At 38.2% G+C, this 10,000-nt stretch overlaps 2 protein-coding genes, 1 long non-coding RNA gene and 1 pseudogene across 5 annotated transcripts in view; 3 read left to right on the plus strand and 1 right to left on the minus strand.

The window, feature by feature from the left end:
• LOC149114318 (histone H4) overlaps window positions 1-367 on the minus strand; it is a 2,086-nt gene extending 1,719 nt beyond the window's left edge. Inside the window, exon 1 of the mRNA XM_089286792.1 lies at window positions 1-367. This exon is cut by the window's left edge and continues 1,719 nt beyond it. The gene's annotated coding sequence lies outside the window, so the exon portion shown is untranslated.
• LOC149114319 (histone H3-like) lies at window positions 304-859 on the plus strand (annotated as a pseudogene).
• A 1,512-nt stretch (window positions 860-2,371) lies between these two features.
• LOC110057329 (uncharacterized) lies at window positions 2,372-6,172 on the plus strand. The gene is made up of 5 exons (XR_016206445.1): window positions 2,372-2,444; window positions 2,540-2,583; window positions 3,975-4,131; window positions 5,306-5,986; window positions 6,122-6,172. It is a non-coding gene; the product is annotated as an uncharacterized LOC110057329 (long non-coding RNA).
• A 537-nt stretch (window positions 6,173-6,709) lies between these two features.
• Window positions 6,710-10,000, plus strand: part of LOC149114320 (intraflagellar transport protein 74 homolog) — an 8,726-nt gene continuing 5,435 nt past the window's right edge. For all 3 annotated transcript variants that reach the window (XM_089286798.1, XM_089286800.1, XM_089286799.1), the window contains exons 1-7: window positions 6,710-6,749; window positions 7,348-7,461; window positions 7,747-7,787; window positions 8,587-8,666; window positions 8,983-9,036; window positions 9,627-9,667; window positions 9,871-9,927. In XM_089286798.1, the coding sequence (XP_089142924.1) occupies window positions 7,405-7,461; window positions 7,747-7,787; window positions 8,587-8,666; window positions 8,983-9,036; window positions 9,627-9,667; window positions 9,871-9,927 (330 nt within the window). In that variant the 5' untranslated portion in view covers window positions 6,710-6,749; window positions 7,348-7,404. The remainder of the gene's footprint in view (window positions 6,750-7,347; window positions 7,462-7,746; window positions 7,788-8,586; window positions 8,667-8,982; window positions 9,037-9,626; window positions 9,668-9,870; window positions 9,928-10,000) is intronic.

A 10,000-nucleotide genomic window follows, 5' to 3' on the forward strand; every position in this document is an offset into this window, starting at 1 on the left:
TTGCACTGATAAAACCTTAATAAAAATTCGTAAGGAAACGATTGTTCAACTTTCTATCAACTCAGACGACTTTTCTTTAATCATAGGGAAGAAATGTGACAATCCTTGAAATAAAAAGCAGCAAAGTTTCTTCGAAGCGAAATACAGTCACAGAACCGTACTTATTTGGTGATTTTAAATCACCACTGAATTAAATTTCAATTAAATCTCATAGTTTCAAACCAATCAAGAACAAGCCCGCTAGGTATAAATCCGTTTGTAACGATAGTTTGATATTACCAGCGATATTTCTCGATATCAGATATGGCTGGTACAAAGCAAACTACTCGTAAATAAACTGGCGGAAAAGGTCCATGAAAACGGCTCGCCACAAAGGCGGCTCGTAAGAGCGCTCCTGCCAGTGGAGTCAAGAAGCCTCATCGTTACAGGCCTGGTACAATCGCTCTCCGTGAGATCCGTCTTTACCAGAAATCCACAGAGCTATTGATCCGCAAGCTACCCTTCCAGCGTCTTGTGCGAGAAATTGGTCAGGATTTCAAGACCGATCTGCGTTTCCAGAGCTCCGCTGTGACGGCTCTTCAAGAAGCCAGCGAGGCTTATCTTGTTGGTCTGTTTGAAGACACCAACTTGTGCGCCATCCACGCCAAGTGCGTCCCCATCATGATCATGCCCAAGGACATTCAGTTGGCCCGCCGAATCCGTGGGGAGCGAACATAGAGTGGAAAACACCTTCACGAAACAAACGGCTCCCACCACACAAATAAAAGTAATGACCAATTGATCCTTTAGGAAATAACTTCAAATAATAGACCCAACAAATTTGTGTGATAGGATTCAGCAATGTCTTTGCGACCCAATTTTTGGCAACATATTTATTATTTAGGAAAAAAATTCCTCCGCGAGGTGTTGAAAACGTGAATAGAGGTTGGCTGGGAAAGTTTTCAATCAATGACCAACAGCATAGTCTTTTGTGCCTCATTTCAATAATCCTGTTGTTGTATATGGGCATTATTTTTAAGAATGCTCTTACGAAAGTCTCTGCCTCCACTTAAACTAACGGCAGTGACTAATATGGTCGCAAAAAACGTGAAATGTCTGCTGTGCGTTCCGAATCTACCTTATATATTCTTTATTGTTCGACTCAACGTGAACGTGCGTTCTTATTTTATAAATTTTATAAATAGAAATATCAATTCAAAAGGCAAATTTTTGTGGGGAAATAAATTTTATGACCTAAGACGAAGCTCCAAAAGATCGCGGACGAGGCTGGGGGGAGGGGGGTGGGGGGGGGGGCGGTGGAGAGTTTTACTTACAAACGGGATATCCGGAGGTACACTGGATTTAAGTTAGCCTGTGAGTGTTATCACAAAAAAAACTTGGAGAATAAGCATTTGCGTAAACGTATGGCAAGCACGTAGCCGTTTAATAGGAGAACTACAAATGTGGCGCAAGGTTCTGGTACTTTCATGTAATTGTTTTCAAAAGATTTCCAAGAATCAGCCTCCACACAAACATACACTCTGCCATGCCGACAGTGTTGGCCAGTTTTAAACCTGCGAACAGCAGAACGCCTGATTGCAGGTTCGCCAGTTTTAGGACAGGAATTTGTATTTTATTCAGAATTTTGGTTATGCTTTGTTGTTATTAGTGTATATGGCTGTATCTCACAAGGACTGGGAACTACCGAATTCACCAATTTTGATTGGCTGAAATCGATATTGAAAGCGGTCTAGGTTTTCCCATCCGAGACCGGCATCTAGACCGGTAATGTTGAAAAAGTTGTTCTTAAATACAAAAATATTGACTACATTCTTCTAGCAATATAATATTTTTTATCGAAGTGTCAAAAAGCCTGATAAGAAAAAAGTAAAGAGGATGAGCAAATTTTGGCAGAATTAAGTTCAACTCATCGCCGTTCGCAACCAAAATGTCAGTTCCCTACAAACCCGCTACATTAAACAAATTAAATTGTTCTTGTTTCATCGCTATATAATAAACACCTTATTAACCGAGCTTAGTCGGTCTGTATGGGAGAATCTTGACCTCGGTCGTGTGTAAAGACCTCACTGTGTTCGGTCTGTACTCACGACTTCGGTCAAGATTCTCCCATAAAGACCGACTAAGCTCGGTTAATAAGAGCTTAATAATAACCAGCACGAAGAACAGCGATGAAGATGAGATGTAAACGTCTTTTGTTGAAGTTTCTTCTTGTTTTGCGGAGTAAGCAAATGAATGGTAACCATAGTAAAATAAAAATTCCAAAAAATTGTGTTTGTGGTGTATCGTGGGGCGATGTTTTGCTCTCATGTCCCTCCCCCGCCCCGCCCCCACTCCTTTACTTTCTTATTATTTCCCAGTGGTCTTTGCGAGTGTAGTTCGTCTCCGCCATTTTGGCACGTGTGCAAGAAAAACAGCGGAAAATTGAGTTTATCGTAGTTTTAAAGGTTTGTTCTTTGTTTCAGAACGGCTTGAGCCAGTGATATTACTTGATCTGGGTCATAAGCTAACTTTGTTTACTTCTTTGCTTGTTGGAATGAAGAGGTGGAATGTGGAGACCTGTTTGTTGACAACGTCTGGACGAAGGTAAGCGCGCTTGGAAATTGTTTTGCGGTGTGATTACCTTACAGTTTAATTAGATAAATACTTAAATAGATAAACAGTAGCGAGCCGTCCAAAGGTAACGAGCCCACTTTCCCCTCCCCCCCACCCCCCCACCCCCTCCACTGAAGGTAGTCAGGTGAAAGTTACCTTATGGTCACTTGATTTAAAGCGCTCTAGCTTAACAGCAAGGGAAGGTATCACTTATGCCACGAAGCGTTGAGAGATGTTAATTCGTGCTTCATGAGTTTATGTTGTGCCGTGCTAAGGACCTTCGCGTTAATTGTTTCTTACTGCACACGCAAATTCACAAGTTCAGTGACCCCTATTTTTTCCTTTGATGGAGTATTTTCTCCACCAATTTTCTATGTTTAGCGAAAAAATGAAGAAAATCAATCAATTAGAAGTTTGAATTGTTTGCAAAATGCACTATTGAATTCCGTTCTTTTTAGCTCTTCGTTTATCTGTGCGGCAGTTTCAAATGCCTCTTGAAGGGTTACGTTTTGTGAAAACGTTGGCAACATTTGGAATTAATTATACAACAGACCCACTTCTACAAAATATGGCTTAGATGGTTTGTCTCCGTTGAGTCACCTTTGATATTTTTAACTATAAAGCCATAGACCATGCTGAATTACTTGTGCTAATTTTTCAAAATCATGGAAATTTTCCACACGCTTTATCTCTGAAACCAAGTTGGTGACCTCCAAATTTTTTGCTTTTCCGACACAAGTAACTCCTTATCTGACCGCAGTAAAAATTTAAAAAAAAATCTATCAACTGGAAAATTTGCGCACCAACGTCCTTAAAACAAAACCAGTAGAATTTTCATCAAGTAACAGGAACAAAATAATATGAACTTTTGGTGAAAAAATTAAAATTGAAAACTCTGTCTCATTTTCAGCAGGAGCGTATTAAAAGGAACGATTCTTCAAATTTAAATTGAAAACTCATTCAGTGTACTGAGATGTTGTTTAAGCAGACTAACACAGCAGTGCATCATGAATTAGAAATAGTTTATGGTATCTGACTAGCTTTCCTGCTGACCACTGAGAACACGGTCTTGGCAGGAAGAGCCAACCCATATGGCAGCAACATAGATTTAAACTGGAACAAAGAATGTAATCTGATGTTTAAAGAACTGTTTTTACGAATTTCCATCTTTTTTTTTTGTTCAAAGAGCTCAGTCATACCAACTATAATTATATAATGCTTTTTGTTCCCCGAAAGTAACAACCCCTCAATAGTAACGACCCTCCTAGGGTAATGAGCCCTAAAGGCTGCTAATTCCAAAAGTAACAACGGTCGTTACTTTCGTAAGTTTACAGTATTTTAGATTTGTTTCATGCTTAGAAGCGTATCCTCTGCATTTCCAGTGACCATCTACAGGCTTGGTATGGATATTTTCTGGGACCACACAATATGTTCATGTATGGGCTTATATTTTGATGAGTTACTGGTTCATTGGTTAGAGTGGGTTTACTGAGATATGGATGCATGCTGCAGTTTGGAGAGCACAAGATCTAGGAAAGGGTAAGAGTTATTCAAGCCATAGCAAGAGCAATAGACCTTTTCATGGTTTCTGATGCCATCTTGCTTGGGGGGCAAACACGACAAAAATTACTGTAAATGTATGGGGAAGATGGAGAATCTAATGTCTAACAACTCATGGAAATTTGAGTTCTGAAGTATTTATGAATTAAAAACTAAAGATACTACATAAAAGAATTTACAGATCACATTTGAGAGAAATGACCTCACTTGGCCATACATTCCATACATTAGTTTGTAAAACCGAGTTGCAATTCATGGGAAAATTAAGAGTGAAATTAAAAGTACAATTCATTGCCTAACAGTAAATCTATATTCAAATTTGACCAAACAAACCTGCCGTTGGGGTATCTTTTCCTTGTAACTCATAAAATACTCAGAGCGTCAGTCACTCTCAATTTATTGGGAATTGAACTTTTGACTTTTCCCATTCATTCACAGCAATTTTTACTGTGTGTGCCCCTTAAGCAAGATGGCGTCAGAAACCATGAAAAGGTCTATTTCAAGGGGGTCGTACAGTACAGGGGGTCTTGGCCACTGTTTACAAACCGAAAAAACAGCAAATCACAGATCACAGATATAAAAATTTCATTTTCCTGAATCACGAAAATAAGCAAGTAATGTACTCTTTGCCTAGTGGCTAGTGACAACTTGGATGTTACTAGCCACAAAAAAATTTTACTAGCCAAGCGTGGATGTTGGCTTGGTCCAATAACAGCAGAATTACCAGCAAGACTTGTAAGCTACACAATGCAAGTAATTCTTTTTAATACATACTGTTGGTGATCAGTTCCAGTAATAAAACAACAAGATATTATATTTATAAATCAATGTGAAAAATGAAAAAGAGTGCATTAGCATTTAGACTTACACCTTCTTCCTGAGTGGGTCATTTCTTTTCAGAACTCTTGTTTTTTGGCTTTTTCTTTTTTACTGCTAGTAAAACCCTCTTATATCCGTCATGGAATTTTAAGAAAAACCAAAACAATGCAATTTTGCATCTAAAACCTCTTGACCAGTTGACATATAGTCGGCACACCTTGTGTCATGCTTGACTGGTAACGTTAAACACTAGGGCGAACCAATTTGTCACCGAATTGCGCCAGTTTTAATTTTTTTCAATTGCCTGGTGTTTTCCTCACATCAAATCTCTCAGGCTAACAGATCACGAGGAAAAATCCAGGGATTTTCCCAAAATGACTTTCAGGACTCTGTTTTTCTTTGAGACTTCCATGGAAAAATATCAAGACCCCATGCAGTGGTAAGTTTTGTCAGTATGGACACAATGACAAATCACCTACATGTTGTTACGTTAAATGAAATGTTATCCTTTCACAGTTCGCATGATTTTGTGTGAGATTTTATCAGGATGCCCATGTTTTGTTCTACTAATTTTGTAACAAAAAAAGAAGATTGATGTGTGCTTTCAGAAAATGTTGTCTTGTTTGTCAATATTTCTTTCAATATAATAACATGTTCAGTTTTTATACCCTTTCAAGTACCACAGAGCGAAAAGTAAACAATGAAATTCTGACCTTGTTTCTGAGTAAAGTGTTAGTGTTTGACTTCCTTGAGAAAGACAGAAACTAGTTTGGCCAATTTCATTTTGTTTACTAGCCAAAGTGGCAAGTGGAAATCAGAAACCTACTAGCCAAAACTAAATTTCTACCAGTTTGTGGCTAGTTGGCTACTGTTAGTGTCGAGCCCTGAGGTGTGAAAGCAGGCTTTTTTGTTTTTATGTTTAAAAATCTTATTCTATTTTGTTTTTGTTATGTAGCCTCCTGATCAGAAAGCAAAGTATGCTAAGTTGAAGAATGTCAACAATTCACTGCAGTTGGTGAGTATTTACTGTACATGTGTTTAGCATACATTTATAACAATATTCTCGAAAGAAAAAATATTCAAAAAAGTTCCTATCGTGTCACTACAGTGTATATTTTTCTTACAAATACAACACAAACTTGTTCAACAGGAACTTGAACAGAAACAGCAGGAGTTAGATGCTCTGACTACTCGCATCCAGAGCCTTGAAGATGTAAGTATACTAGAGTAACTATTTTGTGCGTGTGTGGGAATTAGCTACCTAACACAAAACATGCTTATGGTGTTCATTAACTTGAATAAGGACCCACACATTCGTCAAATTGTAGTGATTACATGTATTAATTTTTTGAGTTCAAGTTGCAGTGTAGAATATCTTGTTCCAGAAAGCTGTAATCCACACTGTAACATGTAACCTAAGAATACTTTATATGCTGTACAATTATTTTAGAACATGCATGTAATTTTTATGCTAACTGTACATGACTTGTACCTCATTACATAAAATTTTAACTTAAAAAGGGGAAAAGATAAATGTATACACTGTGTCACTTAAGCCTGCAATTGAACCGAACCATTCATAGGTTACCTTTAGCACTACTGCTTATCAGGTTAAAATGGAGTACATTACATGTAAATTTAATCATGCAAACAAAGTTAGTAGTTTAACACTTTTAGTAAGTCAAACTTAAACTCTCCCTGCTAATCCATACATGTATCTGTGTTTGTTGATTTATGTCAACAGGAAGTGTCCAGCTCCCCAGTCAAGCAGGAACCTGGTAAGAGAAGCCATGAATGGTGTTTTGTTGGAAATTATGCTTAAAGTTCTACCATTGCTACTCCACAATATTTAGCAGCCACATGTTGACTTACAAGTAGAGTCACATTGAACAGGATAATAAACAGATCCAGATGAAAGAAGTGCTCATTAGCTGTTATTTAGATGGTCACACATTAGGGTTTTATCCACAGACTAAAAAGTTAGAACCACCTTGTACAGTGTAATAAACAGTACCACATGAAAGTACTGCTCAATAGCTTTCATTTAAATGGTCACACACTTGGGTTTTATCCACAGACTAAAACGTTAGAACCAACTTGAATAGCATAATAAACTTAAGAAAAATATTGCTGACTGATAGCATTTATTTAAATGTGCAGGAGATCTGAGATGTTCATATACCTGTTGTCTGATAGTTACCCAGCTACATGTAGTCCATTGTATTTTGATTGTGTTACTTTGTAAAATTCTTTGTTCTTTTTAGAGTGGTACTGTATTGCTTTCAGCTTATCACATGCTCTGCTATGCAGTACTACATGTACATGCATACACTGCAATCGTTTGTTTGAGCCTGTGTTTCTCCATTGTATTTTCAGTGACTCTATGAAAAATTAAATGAGCTGGGAGAGAAGAAACAAAGCTTGATCGATGAGATGGAGAAGGAGAACAGAGGAACTCCTGCAGAAGAAAGAGAAAGACTTCTGAAACAGGTAACATCTCTTATGATGAGGCTCCATGTTATTTCTCCTTGTTATTGTTATTTTCTAAATGCTGTTGCAGGGCTGTTCTCAGTTATTACTTGCAATAGGATGGCTGCAGCGTGCACAATGAAAGAAACTGGGACCTTTACTATACAGACCTTTAATCGATCTGTATTACTATCAACATGAATAATGGCTGGCCATTTGAGCCCCAAACTGTGTAGAAATCTATCACAAACTTTGCTAAAGAGTTACTAGTTTTAAGTTTGCTTTTCCATATTTTATATTTAACAGGTAAAGGAGGATAATCAAGAGATTGCAAGAATGGAGCACAAGTATGTTTAGTTTACGAGTCAATGATCCTTACCTTAGTATTTTTTAAATTGTGTACAGGTACATACATGTATGTGTATTGCTTGTTCTTGTGGGACAAAGAATCCCTTAAGAAATGGGTTCGTCTTTTGAAATTGTGAAAAAAATATTTTAAGGCACCAGAGTCCATTTTCAGAGATGTAGCCTAATGTCATGTGTTTCCTAACAGAAGGGGAGATCAAAGGGAGAGTGTAGGGGGCACTGCTCCTCCCTATTAATTCTACTAGTAAAGTAGTACCTGTAATAAGACCGTTGTAAACTGATAGTTTCAAGTAACACTGGTCAGTAAAGGGCTGCATCACAGGCAAAACAAGGCATTTAAAACAGGTTAAAATTTTGTTTCTTCAAGACTTAGTTTGAAAGGTTACTTCAAGAGTTATTGTAATATGAATCAACTATGAAAATTTGGAATAGAACACTCCAAATGTTATGCGATGAGCATCCCAGTTGCTGTTATACTGGGGGAGCTTGGACATCTAGTTCATGTGTGGTGAGGGGGAGGGGATTGGGGTGCTAACTGTGATTTAAACGCTTTGGTAAAGACAATTGAAAATAGTTCAGATGTTTTGACAACCCCCCCCCCCCCCCGCTACTCCAACCTTTGTCTAAGTAGTTTTGAAACAATACTACTTGGTAGCGTTACGACAACTATAAAGCCTGACTGAATTGAGAAGCTGATCGAAAAATATACAGGGACTGTGTACAGTTTTATTTTCACGTGTCCAACCATTCTCTTGCTGAAGTAAAACGTTTCTGTTGTAGGACTGCTGAGCTTCGGGAGAAGATTGAAACAGTCAATGGCGAAATTCAACAGCTAGACATGGATCTTGAAGAACATCAAGGCAATTAACCTCTGATTGTTTGAAACAAAGTGTAGTTACATGTATATTTACACGTTTTATTCCTTAGGCCCTGATGTCAAGATGTACTTAAAAGCTGTACGTTGTCAATTTGCCATTTGCTGTACGGCTATTGTTATCTGCACATGTAGTTTGCCACTGTGTGTTATTTTAGGGTAAGCTAGTGAAAAATTCTCTGGCTTGTACAAGCTGTAAGCAAGGTGAAACCAAGATGAAATTGTAGTTTTCTTTCTTACCATATCGTGCGCATACTTGCTAGTTTAGAGTAGTCACTAATGAGTTTGTCCTCTGTTTTCAGGTGAACGAAACGTCAAGTACAAGGAATTGAAGAAGCGAGAAGAAACAATGGATGGTACGTCCTGCAGAGATTGTTAACCCCCCCTCGGGGGGGGGGGAGGCCTTCCATGTTAAAAAGGTCGGAGATGCTCGTCGTCTTGGTAGGGGTGTAACTCGTCTCGCTTAGAGTTTTCAGGACCAAAGACCAATATCTTTAGCGGTAAAGGTATCCTTTAGGGTGCTCCTTGAAGAAATGATGAAAAAAACGCTATCACGTCCGTTTAAAAATGTTATCTATTAGGGATCAAATAAAGCTAAAGCGGCTAAGCCACGCTCACGTTGGTATTCTTCAGGGGTTTAATTCAAATTTTGCGACCAGCATCCCCGACCTTGTCACATGGGAGTCACTCCCTCCCTTCCCCCCACCCCCCTGGGCGTATAAAAGTTAGGAAGAGTGGGTGAGGAGTAAGAGCTACCTTAGTTCAAGAAAAATCCGGAATTGTTTTGGTTCTGCTTTACTACTCTCGTGATCGTTTTGAATATTGGAGATTAAACAAACTAAGTGATGTTTTTTTGTTGAAAGGGAGTGAAAAATCAGTATTTTCAACGTAAGAATATGCTGAAATGTTGTATAGTCTATTCATTGATGTTTATATTTTTTTTCAGATTTTCTAGAAACCTTTGAAGAAATCAAAGCGAATGAGCAGGTTTGTCCACAGTTGCATAACAGCTTTATCGTGTCTTATACATAAATATCACAAGAATTAAAAACGGTCGGTTTTGGTGGATCCTAGCGATTTCTGAACGCGCCATAATGTAGTCAATAGGATTGTAACAAAGTCAAGTTTTCTGGCAAAATTTTGTATATTGTTTCTTCGCATTTATGTAAGTTATTTTTTGTCTTCTACAGGCGAGGAAACAACAGTTGGAGAACAGCATTGTGAACCGTCTCGAGCACATGAGCAGGGTAAGTTTGTCTCGATATCCTCTTCACTTCTCTGTGGACCATAGGGCGTGTTCCTGGTTAAACACATTGTCCC

The sequence above is a fragment of the Orbicella faveolata genome, unplaced genomic scaffold, assembly GCF_042242905.1.
Source record: "Orbicella faveolata isolate gen_17 unplaced genomic scaffold, um_ofav_v1 contig_14, whole genome shotgun sequence".
Lineage (NCBI taxonomy): Eukaryota > Metazoa > Cnidaria > Anthozoa > Scleractinia > Merulinidae > Orbicella > Orbicella faveolata.